This window comes from Diadema antillarum, unplaced genomic scaffold (assembly GCF_040938485.1).
Source record: "Diadema antillarum isolate AM-2024a unplaced genomic scaffold, OU_Dant_1.0 seq00000367_RagTag, whole genome shotgun sequence".
NCBI classification, from domain to species: domain Eukaryota; kingdom Metazoa; phylum Echinodermata; class Echinoidea; order Diadematoida; family Diadematidae; genus Diadema; species Diadema antillarum.
Window position 1 is genome coordinate 2,093,248 of NW_027271368.1, and position 20,683 is coordinate 2,113,930.

Below are 20,683 nucleotides of genomic sequence, written 5' to 3' on the forward strand. Positions count from 1 at the left end.
CTTCGGATTAACGCTATAAATGTTCGGATTAACGAACCCTTCTTCATTTTGGGATTAACGAATACCTAGGTATAGGGAATTTGTGTGTTTCGGATTAACGATGCTTCGGAATAGCGAACAGCACCCGTAAAGCTCTTGTTATATATACGAAAGAATTTGAGGTGTGGATCCCGTTAATCCCCAGGGGGAGCGTGGTGCCCATTGCACAATATAATTTAGATTCCATCCCCCTAGAGATGCTACCTCCCACGTTTGGTGAAAATTCATCAAGAGCTTTAGAGAAGAAGATGAAGATATAAACTAGAAATGTCGCTATGGCGACTGATGCCCCCGCCATAATGCCTGATCCTCCTAATAGGTGTAGAGTACAATGTCTTCACAATGTGTGATGACAGTTTCATATAACTGGCAAAATACTGAAATGACGGGTTTGTCAGAAATATCTTGAATATTCACTTTTATTGAACTAGGTTTGTTATAACTGTCTAAGAGTGCAGGAAGACATATTTGGGGAATTGAGGATTTTTACTTGACTTCTGATCGACCCTTTTAAAGTTTATGCATTGAGTAATTTTCAAAGTGTGAAGAAAGAGTGTAATTACAGTACAAATACACTTCTTTTTGCATTTAAACTTGGCCTTTGACCCTTAACCTTTGACCTTCTGGCTGGAAATTTCACAGAGAATCTCCATTAGGTAATACGTGTATATATTAGTTTTAAAACTAATAATGCAAGCATTGCATATACTAGTATATGAGGGAAATAGTAAAATTTTGAGGAGTTGACCTTGAACTTTGATCCCTGACTATTGACCCATGACCCCTACATTCCTCAGATAATCCCTGCCAGTCAGTGCGTGCGTATGTACCAATTTCCATGAAGATACATTGAACTATTTGCGAGAAAAGTGAAATTGTAACGTTTTCGCTGAAATTGTAACATTTTCGCCTAACCTTTGACCTTCTGACCTTTGACCTTATGACATGAAACTCTCTGGAGAATCTTTACGCAGTAGTACATGTCCACACTAAGTTTCTAGAGACAACCTTCGGGCATTGCATGGATATGGGGGAAATAGTACCATTTTTAGTAATTGACCTTGATCTTTTGACCTTTGTCCTCTTGTCAATGTTACTAAAATCTACTCAACCCCATCATAAGTCATCCTTGGACCAAGTTTGGTGAAAGCTGCTTCGTCCAATTCTGAGTTAATCACGTAAACAGATAAATTTTAGGATTTGACCTTGATCTTTGACCTTTGAACTCTGTCCAATTTCACTAAAAAACTAATCAAGTAATTGTCTCATCATACATCATCCTCGGACAAAGTTTGGTGAAATTTACTCGATCCAGTCTTGAGTTATCGCGTAAACAGATACAATTTTATGATTTGACCTTGACCTTTGTTCTTAGGCCGATTTCACCCAAAATCTAATTAAGTAATTGCCTTATCATACTTTATAATTGGACCAGGTTTGGTTAAATTCCAGTCAATACTACTCAAGATATCGCGTAAACGAATGCGGACGGACGGACGTACGGACGGACGGACAACCCGAAAACATAGTGCCTCCGGCACCACTTCTTGGCGGACGCATAAAAAGAGAGCTTACGCAAGACGCACGACGGACAGCGACCGATGATTATAGCTTATTTGAGCCTTCGGCTCAGGCGAGCTAAAAACATATTTTAACGAGTATTGTCATCACTGTTCCATACAACATCAGCTACAGCATTCAAAATGAAATTGCATAATATAATATTGTGTGCTATATATATTCACATTTTTTTGGAATAAGACAATTTAGAAGTGACGTTGCTTCACGAAGGATAAATAACCTATTATAACAATATTACCACGATCGTCATGATACATGTATTTCCAAATTGAAAAAATGGTAAAGAGAACTCCGTAAAATATTTACATTTTTACACACGAAAGGCAATTTCTCCTCCTATTAACACAGCGATATCTATCAGATCATTTTATTTCATTTTATTTCATTTCATTTCATTTCATTTCATTTCATTAATTTCCGTCATTCATGAAAGACAAAAGGAAGCATATAAACATATGGAGATAGAGATCAAAATAACGATGACACAAAATATACAAAATATATGTGCATATACATTATAATATATGATATTTCTAAAAAAAAAAAAAGAAGCTGCCCTTATCTGACGAAGGAAAGATAAATCGACAAATTGTATTTCTTCGAATCATGTTCTCCCTTTTCTTTTTTTTTGATGATGAAAATAAATAAACTATTAAACTGAATTGAATCGAAATACAATCCATGTATTTAGAACATCAGTACAAGTTACACAACAAAATAGCTAACAAGATGAAAACTGGAATGTACATAATATGGAGACCTTTATAATAATAATAGTAATGATAATATATGTGACTATTCATCACAAAACCAGAGAATGTCGCCAGTCACGGATTTCTAGTTAAGGGCGGATTGTGAAGGAACAGAATTTAAGCTTTAATAAAATCATGCATTCTATACATTTTGTATAACTATTCCAAATGGACTCTCCTAACCCATCTAACCACTTGCACACACACTTGCAAGCACACACTCTCGAAAAGGGTGTAATAAGAAAGGAGGCTCCGAAGTATAGGACCTATGAATGGAACCCCCCCCCCCCCGAAAAAAAAAGAAGATGTAAATTTTCATAGCAGCAACAATGAAGGGATTATCAGGTTAAGCCAACATTAGGCGAGCTCTATAAACATATTGTATAAATGACTAATTGCAACTTTCAGAGCAGTAGCATTATTATTTCAAAAGTTATTAGAATTAGAAGTGAAGAGTATATTTGACGGCTTTTAAAAGACATTTAAAGTGGCCTCTGAGACATACCTAATCAAACTATTTTACAAACAAGTGTTCTAGAAAAACTACCCAAAACACAATTTCCCATTTGTATCATGATCCAAACTCTAGAATTATCATTAAAAAATTGCTCTTTTGGAAACTCAAGATAGACTGTAGATTGTCCTATTCACCTATTTTGAGTCCTCACGTGAAATCAGGGCGTGCGACTTTTTGTTTGGTGTTGTCACGTATGGCTTGTAAAATGGTACATGCCTAAATAACATAAAAACGAAAATCATTGGAGCCATGTTATAGCAGGAATAATGGAATAATGGAATAATCATGCATTGCAATGAATAAACATCAAACACAAGACTTAAAAGCCAGTACTGTCTTTTATACAAAACATTAGCACGAACTCAGAAATACCTTCTTTTAAGATACAGCTGTATATGCTTTCTATTATCAAACTTTAGATTAAAGAAACAACATGTCCAAATTCAATTCATTCCACAGGTCCAGCATAACGTGAATAAAAATTGAATTTAGACATGTTAGTAATCCTATTCAAAGGGAGCACATTGTCCCCTCTTCCATATTTACATTTTACATGCACTCCTGTGTCTTAACCCATCAGTTTTACTAAGATTTCGTTACTTTTTCTGAAATTTATTTTCATTGCGAACATTTTGATAGAATTACAATTATATCCAGTAATGCTGGTTGCCATAGCAACCATTAACTGACAACCACGTTGGTTTTATCAAATTTTTGTCGTGTTTTCCTGTATCAATTTTAGTGGTTGAAATTGAGTTTTCTTGATATCTATTTGCTGCAGGACAAAAATATGAAGTAATCATGGTTGCGAATGGCCATGGATGGTCTTTTTATTGTTTCCTTTATCTTTTATGTGACAGAGTAATCAAACAATAGCTAAAATAGAGATAGATTATAAAATTATTCCAAAGATTACCCTTTATTTTTGAATAATTGCCTATCGTATTACTTGTTTATCATTTTATTAATCTGCAAATTCAATAATCCAATATCATGGAAATATATATGAAATGTAATAGATAAATATGTACCTGTCCCCCAAAATGCATCATTGGTCAAATATTTCTTTATACTGTATTGAGTAACGCCCAATGTGGTGACCCTGCAAATTAGTGAAGTGTGACTTGCTTTTCTCGTGGCAAATACTGTATGAAAATGATTGGTCTAAAATGAAGACATGTCTACTTAGGACAAAAGAAATTTTAAAAATAGTTTAACATATTTTCTGCATATTTTTTCATGCTTTGGTGAAAAGCGCCCTCAATGTGTGACCTTCGAAAAGTTTAAATGTAGGGTCATGTACAATCTGGCTCTTTAGGTTGTAATAAAAGAAAAGTTCATCGGTAGAACTGATAACCTAATCTAGTATAATGAGTTTGAACATCAGCATTCATTACAAACATTTTTATGAAATAAGGCGAGGCGTTTTACAATAATAACAATGTTGCATCAACGAAGCAATATGCATCTTATTCATATCTACAAACTTCAATATCTTAATGATTTATGTATTTTTTCATATGGTAGGTTTATATGAAGAGCCATTTCAAATAATATACTACCTTCTTCGGTAAAACTATTAGCTTTTGCAAATGGGAAGAATATGGCCCCAGAAAAGTTAAAGCTCGTTATTCCGAAGGTTCGTTATTCCGAATTTCATTTTCGGATTAACGAATTTCCGGAATAACGAACCTTCGGAATAACGCCACAAATGTTCGGATGAACGAATCCTTTTTCATTTTCGGATTAACGAACCTCTAGGTACAGGGAATTTGTGTGTTTTGGATTAACGACCCTTCGGAATAACAACCCTTCGTAATAGCGAACCTTCGGAATAACCAACAGCACCCCTCCCCTAAAGACGTATACAACAAATATATAAGAATAAAATAAAGTGAATGATATTGGCTTTTGCAATTCACACTTCAACTAGACGGGCTTTAAATTTTGCAATATCTTATCACTTTTCATTTCAGCTGCTATAATACCAGTCATGACATTACCAGTACTGAGTGAACAGTTAACAATTGAATGCAAAGACTATAGGGTAATACATGTCTCATCACGGTTGGACTGATCATATCCACCGTCTTTTCATTCTTCACAAGTTTATAAATTCTGATTTTCAGCGTACAGTGATTACTACATGGCAGTGCTGTACTATTATATTGGATCACATTGATTAAAAAAAAATAGGCAGAGGACCAAGTATCCATCTGTAAAATTTTCTGCTGGATGAAATATATTATCATTCATTCATCACAGTGGCCATGAGTCATCAAGTTAAAAGTAGCTCCGGGAACCAGAACACACTTCCCTTACCAAATCATAATTTCTCAGCTTCTCATGAAGAATGATGTAACCAACGGTATAAAATGCCTTATTTAAGGTAATAAGGCACGTAATGAAGGTCTTTGCACATTATCCTGTAAGTGTTAAGCTGCATCAGTATTAGCTGCGTGTTAGGCACGAAAGCCCAGCTGTTTAATGATAAAAAAAGTCCCTTTCGGTATACTTAGTGACTTGTCGCTGGACTATTCACGTTAAAACTTCGATAATGTAAGAACTATTCACCTACTTGATGGCAGTATCAATTATCCTTAATTGAAGGATTTATGAAAGCAAAAAGCCATCTTATACACACATGCATCACACACAACAGAAAAGATGACAAAGTACAGAAGTCATACATTTTAAGTCCAACAGTACTAGCTATATACTGTTTTGTTTTGTTTTTTGACGCCTGCGTCTTCTTCTCTGGGGTCAACATGAATCATGACCACAAACGATTAAGATGAAGCTGTTCTCTCTGTACTGCTACCAACAGGCGGACTATACAAACTATCTACTACATGTATTATATCAAACATACTTAAATACATCAAGGTAATGCACAGACACACTATACACGAAAGACAAATCAATTTTGTTTTCTCCTTTGCACATTACAGTCACATGAGAGACCCATCATGCACACAATTCATGATTACACATTTACACACACTTCCTAAAATGACACACTATAATCATGAAAACTTACACAAACTATCTTAAAAGAACGACTCTATCATCGCGTTTTCATATTCATTTCAATATCTAAGGGGCAGTTTTTTCCATGGTAGAGTTGTTTTTTTTAACTAATTTTCAGAGCAAGTTTCCTCGGCAATGAATGGCTGTACAGCGTCATACTTCGGTAATGCATTTGACCTATGGTAATATTCAGCCTCCTGCCTGATATCTTGCATCTTTCTATTCATTTATTCAACCATTTCATTGTCATTTTTTTCCGGTTTTGTTACGAAGATATGAAACATGGTTTCAGACAATTATTATTGCTCCACGACTATGTAAAGCAACAATTTGTAGATCAATCAGAGCTACATTTCTGCTAACTTTTCGTTTAAAAAATTCACAAACTTTAACAAGCTGAACAAAAGAAACAAAATCTTCCAATTCCATGGCAAGCATGGAACCATGCAGGCAACAACGGTATACTGACTGCATGCTTGAAGTGCACTTCACTTGCAACGGATTGAGGATAAAGTGAATTTGTGCCTTTCGTGTAACAGGAGGGCAACCGTTGCAGTCAAGGGATTCGACCTACCACAGACCTCAGACTGGGAGTCTTGTTTGTTACCCCTTTCCCGCTGAAGGAAATCTTCCCCGGGTTCACCCGGGTGCACCCGGGGAACCCCGCAGTATGTAACGAAAATCGGTTGAAACCTAGGGGAAGCCTAGGTGAAACACCGATTAAATTTTGGGCAATTTTTACCCGAGAAGCGTCCTGGGTAAACACCGATAGTTCAACGGAAACCACCGGCGGTTCACCTAGGAACGCCCAGCGTGAAAGGTCATCGCGGTGAAACACCGGGCGAAATATGCAGATTATGTCCAAAGCAACAGCAATTCATCCTGCTACACATTTGCACCCATGCTCTGCCATATCTTTCTTTTTTCTCTCTCTCCGCGAACCGATGGTAGAGTGCTCTTTGTATTCTGAATGACCACAGCCGAACGAGCAGTAGGATCAACCAGCGGAAGATTCCTGGCAAGATGCGCGAGCTTGCATTATTACTCCACCGTGCAGAAAACAAAGAAACAAACAAACAAACAAACAAACAAAAAAACCAATCACACTCCCTCTATCACATTGCCATTGTGTTCTCCGTTTCACACTTTAACACTTTCTGCTTTATTACGGATTTCCGTTTTCTTGCATTGTGCCATTATTTAATGGTTCCATTTCAGTGCCTGACTCATCCCGTTTTGAGTCGCTCCTCCCTGGATTTTCAACTGTACGAACACAAAAAAAAAAGAGAAAGGAAAGGAGGTGTCTTAAAGCAGTGGACGACATTACTACGTTATCTTGTACACGTCCTCAAAGGGATAGCACAGTATTGGTGGAGATGAGAATTGCGCTTTTAACTTTTTGCGAGATAACAAGAAAACACGAATTAGTAGAGAGCATATACCATTTTAAGAGGAATTAAAAGTTTATTTGATGAAAATCGGGTTTGGAATGACTGAAACATCCAAAAACAAAGTAAAAAAAGCGATCGTAATAAAGTATGGGTCCCACACTTTACTAGAATCGCTCTGTTTTGGATATCTTAGCCATTTCAAAACCAATTTTCATCAAATAAACGTTGAATTCCTCATGGAATTACAAGTGTACATGCTCTTACATAAGAGGTTTCTCATTATCTCACCAAAAATGCTAGAAACCTTAAATTAGGTCTCAACCAAAACTACACGATCCTTTTAAGCAGTAAACCACATTTAGGTTATGTTAAACGTCGTAAATTAGCACTTGAATGGGCAGATAAAGATGGGTGTGATAAATAACCATGTCCATATTGGACGGTAATTGAAATTTTGAAGATTACGCTCAAATACTAGTAATGGATAGGATCACATTGGATGGGAATAATGAGACATGTTTATGAACGTGTGATACGAATATCTGATAAATCACAAATAGTGCTGGTGGGCAATGAAATTTTGAAATTATTTGATAATGACCTTCGATAGGCTTAGGACGAGAATGACAGGAAAACATACCTCTTTCAGATTCAAAAATCTTCCTTTCATTTCTCTTGCATTTCAGGATGTACAATAATAGGCTGATGTTGCCAATAGCAGAAAGAACCAGAAACACAGTCGTCACGATCGCAAAGATAAATATATATGTATCACTTGGATCTAGAGAGAAAGTTGCGAAAGTGTAAAGAAGAAACAAGAGGGAAAAATATTAAAAGAATAACATGATGTACAGGCATGCCAAATTGGCGTTTTCAAAAATACTATAAATTTGACTTACGTTGAACTTGGTTAATGGCTGGCTGTTCATGTTCTAATACCGTGCTATACAGTACCATTTGTATTTAATAGGGGAGGTTCAAATTTCATCATGGACATTGATGACCGTCAATAGTTGGGATTTGATATAATCTAAAGTGCATGTTTGTGAAATACCCTAGGACGCAAAATGCAATACTACATGCGACTTTGCCATTCATCATCAAGTTCATTAAGAACTACAAAGTATTATGGATTTGGAGAGGAGACATCTCAGTCTCCATCTCCACCTCCATTTGCCATCTTTATAATTATATTCAACACTCTCATATTTATGTTTCACCTTATGAAAATTCATGAAAAGTACGATGTATATACCCTATACGTTTTTTATGTTTCGTATGTTGACATCTCTTTTCCGAAAGCACAGGGATTGTGAACTGCAAGACTATTATGTGATGTTATGTTGGAGATAGAGAAAACAACAACAACAACAACAACAACAACAACAACAACAACAAAATCTTGAACTGACCTGAACTGAAAAGGCAGAACACAACAAATGTGTAAGCAATAACGGACCTTTTGCAGTACTCAAACTCAAAGTCATTGATTGATAAGATTACAGGTCAAAGACTTGTTAGTTGAAATATGAAATATCAACTTTAAAGCGAAAGTAAGTCATACAAATTGGATATGCCTGATCTAAGTGGAATAGATGATGTGAAACAAATTTGTATTAAAACAGCTACTTGAAATAAAAGGGCTTTGAAGTTAACGGCGTACTCATTTGCGTGATAAAATGTACGTTGGGCAAGAGGAGAAGCTGTTCAAAGATCTTGAAACATAACTGAACATCTAAACCTACATTAAAGGGAATTTACACCAAACCATACGTGCCTATTAGAAAACGCAGAAAGATTAGAAGAAGACATCGGGGAAGCTTGAGGAAAATCGGGCAATCCATATGAATCTAAGAATGTTTTGTTTTAGATGCATGTGATCTTATGTGTCATCATCCATGTCATCTCGAGATGATACTACAACGACTCGTAATGTCACACTAGTGGAACGATAAGAAAAGAAATGGATATTTTAAAGGCATAATTTACCATTTGCAGATGAAAAAAAACAACGCATTAGCGCTTTCAAATAGTTCCAAAATGTGAGTTAGGGACAGAAACAGCCACTTTAAAAATTTGCATCTGTATAATCAATGTTAAGTATTGTGAAATACACAAAATGTGAACAATAGTCATGATAGAAATTTTTACAGACTAAACCGTCTACAATTATCATTTAGGGAGATATCCTTATATTTTAGGCTCTATTACGAAAATTTTACATGGTAGGATGTTTTGTGATACAACAGACTTACACAAATGCATCAGATGTGATATCTTGATTTTTTTTTTAAATCACTGCTCCCGAAGGTAAACAGGCCCTTTAAAAGGGAAGAAATTGCGCATTTTCCTGATCTATATTAGGGGAATATTACTTTCCCTGTCTTAGGACGTAGGCTTAAATGCTTCTTTCTTTCAATTTGCTGGGAAATGAGACTTCAGTGTTTGTATTTGTAAAAATTTCTTTCTATCATATTTCTCTCTATCTTTTTCCTCTTATTCTATCTTATTTTTTCGCTTTCTTCTCCTCTATTCTTCTTAACCTCACACTTCAACTCGAGTTTGATAAAGGTTGGGTTTGGTGAAGGAAATACTTCAGACATGACTGTATTTAGCATGTAACAAATAAAATTACCTTCTTTAGAAGAATCCTCATAGTCAGGCCCTACGAATTCAGCAGTCATTTTTGGCTCAGGTGCAATGGTCATGTTCTCACCACTGCTCCGCGACGTTTCACAGTTTTCACAGGTTGTCGTAGCAGTTCTACTCTTAGATTGCGGGGTGGTGGGGTTGGTCGATGTGGACAGTGAGGCAGTTGAAGGTACAGTGGTCGATCTTCGCGAAGTTGTTTCCGGTTCAGGAAGGATGCTTTCACATACAGTATCCGACTCCACGGTGCAGCGGGTCTTGATCCGTTCATTCGTACCACATTCAGAGCACTGGTGGCAGTCCACGCAACGATTGAAGTTTTTCTGGAAAAACTTCTGAGGACAGTCTTCGCATCTATTGCAGGAAGGAAACATTGGACGAGAAATGAGGAAATAAATGAAGTAAACTTGGATGTGTAATGAGCTCGATGAAAAAAAAATACATTGCATGTATTATACACACAGCTTGATTAAGTATTATAAACTAAGCTACAGGACCCTCCTTTTTCTATTTAATTCATCTTTTATCCGCACTTTTAACTCAGCATGCGTATGCCATGGGATGCTAAATAAGACAACCATTTTTACATGTAATTATACAAATTCTATTTTAGCACATAATACATGTGAAACATGGCGGAGGAAAACTAAAGAAAAAAGAAGAAGACTTAAAATTGGAACCTAAAGAGGAGATTCACTTCAAAATCACGCCGACCATAAAGGGAGAGCTAGAAAAACATCCTTTACATAGAAAGAACAAAACACCAGGGGCCCGTTGCATAAAAGTTATACTATTATGGTAACTTTGCCATCCAATGGTATCTACCATGGCAACAATACTCAACAGCCAATCAAAATCAAGAATTCCATGGAAGTTACCATTGGATGGCAAAGTTATCATAATAGTAACGTTTATGCAACGGGCCCCAGATGTCCGAAAAACATCGATCATCACACCGGTCGATAACAATGGACATGCACAAGGCTAGCGAGTCTACGACGCCACCGCCCATGTATGCCTTCCAAAATCTATATGACACAGAAATAACAGTAGTCTCACACCTCTGCAATTCAACACTGTGAATACAAACCTCGCTCTGACATGTTTTTGATATTAGACAAGGGTGCACTATGCATCTGCACACAAAACGTGTGGGAATTGTGAATCTGTGAACATTGTGTTCGTTTTGATCATGTTTTATTTTACATTTCTCTGAATTCGATTAGAAACTCCTGCAAATGTTCAGAATGTTTCTGAGGCCATTATTTCATTTTATCACCATCATCTTCTTCATCACCACCTTCACTATTATCTCCATTATCACTATTTTCCAGCATTAGCCTGTCATCATCACAATCATACTTTACCGTATCTCTATTAGTATTTACAAACCATATAGAAAACCTATAAATGCTGAGATCGCATTCCTCATTCTGCTAATATGCTTCTACCTCACCCTGTCCCCTCCCAACAACCCCTCCCCAAAACCCCTCCTCCCGACACACATATATAGGTAGGTGTTCTTTGCTGCTTTGCCTTCAAAGAACATAGTTATTTCCCTACTGCATAATTTCTCTGTTAATCTGCAAATTTGTTGATACAATATAGACCCACATTTTATTGATAATTGATTAAGTTTATTGATTTTATTAATCATTTTCAGTATGGCACCATTTTCTATTTGTTTTTATCAATGTTATCAAACATAAAGTATGCATATTATGATACTACACACTTAAGTTCTTTTTTTTTTACAATTTCAACAATTTTCATTACACATACATTTGTGACATAATCACAGTAAATGTGTATTAAATGGCCATAAAAACGGTAACTAATATGAATAAGGTAAAAGCTTGACCCTTTGGCAACTGATAGTACATGACGTTAATGCAATGAGAGAAGGGAGGTTCTGATGGAATTAATGCACACATTTATTTTTTATATACCATTGTAACACACTGACGTTTTCTGTGGTAATACTGAAAAGAAATTTGATTTAGGTATGAAATGATGTTGAAAAGAAGAATAGATCAATCAAATAAAGAAACAAACAGGCGCCCACACAAATTTTTCACGTAGGCGTACATAAAAAAATTAAACAAATGAGGCCTCGTAATCTCATATTCACGGTACAAATAGCGCTGTCATAAATTGCCGTCATACCGGCCCGAAATTGAGGAAAGATGGACACATGATAATGGAAGTGTTTAAATACGGCTCCATGATATACTGTCATTCGTGAGGGCGTCTTCAGCAATCGAATGGTCATCGTATATAGAAATGGAGTTTCTCGGGCTCCGGTAGCAACTTTGCGAGCCGCGTCAAAATCTCTTGGAAAGCCCCTAAGATATAACCTGGAGATTTTGCGAAGGTTCATTTTGTAATAAAGATTCATATCCTTCTATAGGTGGTTCGGGTATATTGTGTGACCTTTGTGTGATCGAGGCACCGTATTTGCTTCTGTTCTTAACTGGAGTTCCACTAAGTTCAAGGCCAACTACAAACAAAATTAAAAATTCCATATTTGTATAGTCATCTTGTTTCAGTTGGGTCAGTATGACACAAATCTTATGCAGCAGCACGGAAGAAATGGGGGGGGGGGGGGGGGGCGGGGAGTATGGAGTCAGCTAGTAACATTGATAGTTTGAGTGTTCTTACATATTTGTCGTGTCTTCATCTGCACTAATGCACTTTTTGATTTTCATTTGACCCGGTCTGCAGAGCGTGAGATCCTTGGCGCCATTCGGGCATTCAGAACTCTCGTCGTACGTCATTATGGAGTCATACTCACAATCCAACTCCTGTGGACGAAAGTCAGACATACTGAAGTGATAAAATCCTGTCAAGAAGATGGAATGATATCTTATGCGCGCCAACTTTTCCTATCGTAAGATATTTCAAAGTCATTCTATTCAGGCCTCTTTTTTGCCGTTCGGGTATGCAGATCTCGCGAACTGCAGAGATGAGCAAATTATAGTACAAATAGTAAAAATATCTTATCAAAATGAAAATACCCTTTGACAGAACCAAATCAACAACCCGAACAGAAGATGTGTCAATAAATGTTGAAACAATTAGACATTTCCCCAAACGTTTACTATTCATAGAAATTGCTTTATGTCAATAAGATGAGGTGATGGTATGACCATCTCAGCACAACTTACTTTGTTGATATTACAAAAGATCTATCACAGAGATATCATAAAAATTATGTTTTTGGTAGTTTTAGTTGAAACTCTTACCAAACAGAAAAAAAAATATTCATGACAACCACTTCAAAAGTTTTCATTGCTAAGTTACTTCAAAGCACCATATTCATATTTGTTTAATTCCTCTTACAAAAATAATACAGATTTTTGTTCAGATCAATATATAGTGGAGACTAGTATTGTAGTCAGATGAGCTGATGAATACAGGATTGTAATCAAAATCACTGTTTCTGAAATTACGTATTAAAACCTAGATCTGAAAGTTTGGTTTGTTTGTTCGTTTTTTACAGCTACCTAATTTAACTGAAATGATTCCCAAGCTATTTGCCTTAATGTCACTTCGGTTATAGAAGTTACACATGTGCAGTTCAAGTTTACCAATCTTTGTCAAGTTAAAAATTCTACCCTTTCATGAACTTGTTCGATTTATACGTGTTTATGTTTAAGTATCATAAAGGTATTCTCCCAATTTTGTTTCATGATATGTTTAGATGCAATTTGTGTTTTCATGATTATTCTACTCGGGAAAGATATAGCCTGAGAATGCCATTGGCCCGTTTAACAGTTAGAACCCGTTCAATTCGTTTTACAGGTGTAAATGAATGGAATTCAATTAGTCCAGATCTCAAGTCCAGCACTACACTTTCTCGCGTCAGAACATTATTCAAACAACATACTTTTAAGAAACTGTTATCCATGTCTGAGTAGACTGCTTGCTACCAAATTTCTCCTACTCTTCACTTCTTTGATCCTGACATTGCTACTGAATGAAAGTGTTGGGTGTGCGCTATGTTTGTGCATAGTGTAGGACTGATAAGTTCTTTTTGTGTATTTTTTTTTTCATTTTCATTTTTGCACAATATCCTATTTAGCAAGTGTATTTTTGTTTTGGGCCTCAACAACAAGCACCAGATGCTTCAAAGGGGTCCCGGCATTAATTTCCATAGTATGTGCATGTATGTTTATACACATTGCTTTTGTTTTTATTGTGTACATAATGTACTTTTGATTTATTTTGTGCCGAACAAATTGAATTGAATTGAATATCTCGATGAGATCACAACGGGATTTATGAAAGCATAAATTTTCAAGGGTGCACAAGCAAAAGTACGCGGGTTTGAAAAGGTAACTTACTTTAGGTACTGGGACACTTCGTGACAGGGAAAATGACATTTTAAGTCCTAAAAAATAATATCTTTATTCTTCAAGATAAACCTCTATTACGATGAGGACATTCTGCTTGTTTGTTTAGTTCCCATTATGAAAGATTTTCCTTCTGAGAGTAAACGGGATCCTTATCTATATGTATAGATTATGGAATTGGCCAAAGATAGAGCATTAGGGTTTATTTTACGTATACTGCTTACTTTTTTGTGTGTATGTGAATGAAATCAACCCTCAATGCGCAATATATTATGGTGCCTGCGGTATGCGATACAGTGTATTGTTGAGGGAAAATCCCTCTGGTATACACATAGCGACAGACAATACATGTTTTGTGTGATCGAGACAAAAGAACCTCTGTGCACATTGAGCGTGTTTATACAGAGAAGCAAAATACGCGCTCATGCCGGCTCATGCCGGCTCATGCGAGAGGACCTCTCGAATTTTGCTGTGTATAAACACGGCGTATGCCGGCATACGCCGCCAAATGCAGGCTCATGCGAGAGGTTCCGTCCGCCACCTTTTGAGGTGGCCGATGCGAGAGGAGCCTCGTGTATTTTGCTGTGTGTTTATACAGACGACCGAAATTCGAGAGGTAACCGGAAAGCGTGTATTTTAATATCTGTCATGATCGATATCAATCGATCGCCGCAGAATCAGTCCCATTCTTTCATTTTTGTTTACGCCATTATTTTCGGTGTTTATTTTTTCCGATTCAAAATTTTACAGCCGTAGGCCATGGCAGAGAAAGGACCTGTGATGATGGATTGGACAACGGACATTACAAAGTACCTAATAACTAAATGGGAGGAAATGTTAGCCCGTAGAATTCTGGATGGGAAGACAAAGCGAAATTCGATCGCGTAAAACCGCATCGCTGAAGCCTTGATAGACCGGTACCCCCACATAAAGTGTATGGAGAAAGCTACGATCGCCAAGGGAGTTAAAGGAAAGATTAAGCACTTGAAAGAACGGTTTTATAAGGCCGACAAAGTCAACACATCGGGGAAAGGAAGGGACGACATCTTAAAAGTTTGTTCATTATTTTTTTTCCCATCATGCAATTAACTGCACTTCTCTTGTAAAGTCGCAATGAAGTTGATTCGGACGTTTTGGAATGGGATGAGCCCTAAGTCAAGAGAGAGAGGGAGAGAGAGAATTATTTGCATGAATTATACAGTCGAGAGATTTCAATGCTTATTTAATTCTGTTATTTACGTCGATGTAGGGTAATTTGTCAATTAGCTGCTATACCGTACGCATGAGACTGTCACACAGCAAGGGGAAAAAGAAGTGATAAAAAAAAAAACTTCCTCATGTGAACAGGTAACTCATGCATGTAAAAGTTTAATTTCATATGACATGATAATAACAAGATCCATCTCTATAACTTATCTTCCTTCAAAACAAGATAGAACAAAGGTGCATTATGCAATAACACATGAGGCATACTATGCTTGGGTCAATGAACGTGATCACGCACTGTAATGAAACACAGGTACAAATCATGCATGGTCTGTAGGGGCGGTGGAAAGGTGAAAAGTTTTTTTTCAAAGAATAAATAAGGAGCCAGTTATCCAGTTCCAGTTCTCGGGATAAAAGACGGACACAATCGACACCACTGCTGAAGTCAAAGTATCGTTTAACCATGTTTATTATACCCTATACCTTATCTTTCTAAATGAATAGGATATCATAATTATGAATCATGATAGAATTATTCTATTCAGTTTAATTTCTTATTCACAGTCGTTTAAAAAAAATACATGAATGACACAAAATACAAAAGGACACAATTATAATATGCAAACACATACACAAAATAAATAAAACAAGGAAATGAGATCTAAACAATGTGGAATTAACCCCAAAAGAAGCACTGCTTTATAATCATTGTGTTGTCAGAAAGAGGACAAAATAAATAATTCGTTGCTATGCACACGTCAATTCGCAATTGGACTTTGTGGAAAGCAAATATATACACAGCCGAGCAAGCAAAGAAATGGAGGAATGTATAGGTAAAACAGATTGAATTAGTATACAGAGGAAAATAGGGAACATGACAGGTCGTTCTATAATATTTCCGTTCCCCTGGTTTACTCAAATAAAATATGTACAATGTTGAAAAACACATAGTTCATAAAAATTGACTATACAGCTCAATCAGGCATTATGCAAAACACGACTGTTCTTCAACGGGGTCCCACATTTACCATCAATACAACAAGCTTATACACTCCTCATTTAAACACACACAGACACACACAGACACAGAGATTAATGAACACATTTACAGTTACAGTAACAAAATAATTACAGGTGAAAAAGGAAAGAAAAATACACAAACGAACCGACATCAACAAGATCAACCCCCAAACAAACAAAATGAACAAAGAAAGGAAAACATGGATGGTATGTTTTGTACTTCTTTTTGTATAATATTTTTACTTTTTATACTCTGTCTAGATAATGAGATAATGACAAAGAAGTTTAGATGTGAAACATCTTTTGAATTAGAAGGATAGCGACTCCCAAACTACTGTAGGGATAGGGAATATAGGGATCACTCCAAAATATTCGAGTGATCCTTGAGGTCACTCTAAATATAGTGAAAATGAACATTTTCACTCAAAATTCAGTCCAATTTCACTCTAAATTCACTGTTTCTGTTATTCACTCCTTCAAGAGTGAATGTTTTCACTCGATTTTTTTTTTATAGAGAGAACGAAGGGGGTAATATCCTGGTGTTAAGTGTTAAATTTATACGAATATCTCATCAAATCGGTTATGAATATTATAACACACTAAGGTGAGAAAACAGAATTACATCAAATAATTAGCATGGTGATTAGGAAGGAATACGTTACATTTCATTTGTATTCATTTGTTACTTATCAATATCACATCACATTATAAATTCAAAGCTGGCTGACACCTTGATGGGAAAGATGGGAAAGATTTTGACACTCATTAATTTTGTTTGCATGCGGATATACCATAGCCAGTATACTGCCAACCATAAAAGCGATAAGAATTCTAAAGAGAGCATGTCTTTGCACAAGGTGAACATTGTATATTTATTAACTTTGCATTAATTTATTTTATTATTAATTTGAAGACTACTGTAGCACGGTATTCATGGTGCAGCCTCTTAAGTTTATGAACCGGAGTGAATTTGAGGCGTAAGTGTTAAGCGGTGTGTGATAACTTAAGTCATACTTTGGTCAGTTATCACATCATTAAGTGATTAAAAAATAATAAATTACATCATACTTCGTAGATTGGTCCACAGATGGGACAAAAAAAATGATAAAGATATATGTACAAGATGTCTTTCAACTCATTTTAACTAAAACATCTATTAAGGTTATACATAATATACATACATATACATATACATATACATATACATATACATATACATATACGTATATAAGCAACATGTCAATTTGGCACATAAGTTACCGTGGCAAGGATGTAGAGTTTCAGAACAGTGTTGTAATTGATACAGAGCACATTTCAATTTAGTCATTGGTTATTTCATATAGCCATAAATAGTCATTTTATGCATGCAGTTATTCACTCTCTAGATGAAACAAATATCAAAAGCAATGATCAAATCGTTATTGTGCATCTAATGGTAAGACAACATGGGTGCAATGGTGATTGATGATAAATGCGTTTTTTGCCACCACATGAAATAAAACAAGACAATACCATACAATGTACAAAAATGCAAATCAAAGCGAAGTCCTTTGAGCCACATCTATACGACTCTTCTTCCTCGGGGTCCAATATTAACCGTACAAACTGATACACTTCGTACAAAAACATATCAAGAAAAATGCTCTAAAGTGATATTCTATACTCAACAATAATAGAGAGGAAAAAAGGGTAATTTCATGCATGCTGTAAATAACTCTCTAGATGAAACAGAAAATATCAATAGCAATGATCGAATTTATTTTGTGCATTACAATCTATGCGTGCAACGGAGATTGACAAATGCAATGCCGTGCAATTAAAGCAGGCTAAAAAGGACCATACCTCAAAACCCTTTAAAAGGGTTCATTGGTTGCTATGGGGAACAGAGAAACAAAATAGAATAGTTTACTGTATCACACAATTGTAGCGATAACCATTCAAACTTCCAACAGCAGTTTCTTTAAATCATATTCGTACTTGAAAAGAAGTATAACACTTTCTACCATAGTGAATCTCACAGTGAATATCGGTTAGTTATATTTATGTACAGTGATGATGATAAAGAAATGTTGATAATAGTGGCATTCTTTAATAGACAACAATCAAGGTATGGTCGGGTCATTTAATGTACTATGATATGTGTAGCATATTAACTTTTGGTAGCTTGAGTATACACATCATGAATCAGGAATATACTCCTGGGATGTAGCATATACATACAAACAGAGGGATTCATATTGCTGGTCGTAAACTTGCCTTCAATTTTCGGCAAAACGTTATTTCATTTTCGGTTCTGCTACACTAAATTCTCCTAAAGCCTCTTTATTGTTATCACACGTTATCATGGTATAAAGAATTCATATCATTTCGATATTGCGCAGTCTTGCATTATATATTTATATATTGTTATCCTATTTCATGACTCCTTTGTCGACTATCCTTATAAAGAAAAGTCTACATTTCATTCACACGATTTTGAATTCATGGTAGAAATTAAGATGATTATGGATTTTAAGGAGTCTTTCCTTAAATTTTGAGAGGAACTGACAAACACACATTTCTAACACAACGCACAGCATGTAGTGTGTATTATGAATATAGAGTCATTATATCTAGATATATATTATGTGTATGAGTATACAATTTACTCAGTTTGTGAACTTTTCGTTTTACTGCATATTAGTACCTTAAGTGTATACATGTACTTACTATTTTCGAGGGCATTCCGCTACAGTAGATCAGAAGGAATGTACTCATCGTCTGGAGCATGCATACTGCAGGCACATCCATTTTAACCATCATGTGTCTGTTCTGTTCCAAGATCAAAATGTCCACTGTTACAAATATTTGTCGAGATTGCATCAACGCCTTTATACAACTTGTCAACATGATAAAGCCAACTGCCACTAATTTGTGACAATAATATATTATAAGCTTGGAACACTCTTCTTGTTTCATGTCGGACACTACGTCGGTCATCTATCAATTTGATAAAGATGGACTATTCGGGGCTGCTGCTTATATCCAGATTTTTTTTCAGATGATTCTTAATGCCTAGATTTGAGTGAAATAGACCTATACTCATTAATAACGTCTGGATTCCGATTCATCCACGGAGAATGATAAACAACATGCAATCGGCGAATAGGGCCTACGTGCAGTGCTCTGTATTTTTGTCTCATGAAAAAGATGATAGCCATTGTACGCCATGAAATATATCATAAACGAAACCATGCAATGAGATAGTATTATATGTCAATTGGGATTTTTTTTTCTGTGTAATCTCAACCCGAAAATGGGGACGAAAATGCCCTGTTCTGTATACTCATACATAATAATATAATTTCACACATAAGATCAACAGTGATCGGCCTTATATCATTATCAAGGAAGTTAAGCTGTAGGCAGCTTTACATTTCGTAGTTTGCGAAACACATAACCTGATACCATGAACATACACGTTTGACTGGTTTCATATTACATGCGTGAAACGAAAGGAGAAGGATCGAAATCGAGTGCAACGTTCAAATACATTCTGTCGTCTAAATGACAGCGTGTCAACCTTCCACGCAGTAATCAGATGACAACAGCAAATGTGATTTACATTTTTACTTACCGAGAAGAAAATGCATTGATTCAGAAAGTTTAAACAGTTGAAGCCGTCGTCGGAGTATACAGGTATAATATACTCTATGGAGGAGTGCAATCTATACCTACATTGTATAGAAGGTATGCAGTGCGACGAATGCAAGGAATATGAATGATCTAGAAAGGCTGACGTCATCGAATAACCCGATGCACAGACCATTGAACCATGGACCTATAATTACGGACTTTGAACGGAAGTCTTTCTTTCGTCCCAGCATCACGACCGCCACCCACTTTTCTGCCTTTTTATTACATTCAGATTAATTCATTCAGATGTTTGGACAATGACGATTGTTGCGACACGGATTGTCACCCCTACACGGATTGTCGCCCCCGTCACGGATTGTCGCCTGGCGACAATCCGTGAAGAGGGCTGGCGGCACGGATTGTCGCCCGCCCTCGAAGCACATTTTGCTGGGTAATATCGTTCTGGACATAATCAGTGAAATACTATTAACACATAACTTACATGGCTACATCCATGCAAACATGCCA

The 20,683-nt window shown here is 36.1% G+C and overlaps 1 protein-coding gene across 2 annotated transcripts; it reads right to left on the reverse strand.

The window, feature by feature from the left end:
- Positions 1–1,600: 1,600 nt before the first annotated feature.
- LOC139731247 (uncharacterized) lies at positions 1,601–20,269 on the reverse strand. 2 transcript variants are annotated; one of them, XM_071642132.1, is made up of 7 exons: positions 20,157–20,269; positions 19,250–19,351; positions 18,383–18,413; positions 12,621–12,763; positions 9,946–10,313; positions 7,951–8,091; positions 1,602–7,182 (listed from the first exon to the last, which is right to left on the reverse strand). In XM_071642132.1, the coding sequence occupies exons 4-7, from the start codon at positions 12,734–12,736 to the stop codon at positions 7,085–7,087; spliced, it is 723 nt and encodes a 240-aa protein (XP_071498233.1). In that variant the 5' UTR covers positions 12,737–12,763; positions 18,383–18,413; positions 19,250–19,351; positions 20,157–20,269; the 3' UTR covers positions 1,602–7,084. The 2 variants fall into 2 exon arrangements, with proteins under 2 accessions (XP_071498232.1, XP_071498233.1); XM_071642131.1 differs by lacking the exon at positions 18,383–18,413 and having other exon boundaries at positions 1,601–7,182; positions 20,157–20,263.
- Between the last annotated feature and the right edge of the window lie 414 nt (positions 20,270–20,683).

What these genes read in the sequence shown, in the direction of transcription:
- LOC139731247 (XM_071642131.1), bottom strand. Translation starts at nt 19,342, where the DNA reads ATGATGGTTAAAATGGATGTGCCTGCAGTATGCATGCTCCAGACGATG. An exon ending in GCGGAATGCCCTCGAAAATA is followed by an intron (nt 12,764 to 19,249) that starts GTAAGTACATGT and finishes TTTCGTCCACAG; the next exon opens with GAGTTGGATTGTGAGTATGA. An exon ending in TGAGGATTCTTCTAAAGAAG is followed by an intron (nt 8,092 to 9,945) that starts GTAATTTTATTT and finishes CTTTCTCTCTAG; the next exon opens with ATCCAAGTGATACATATATA.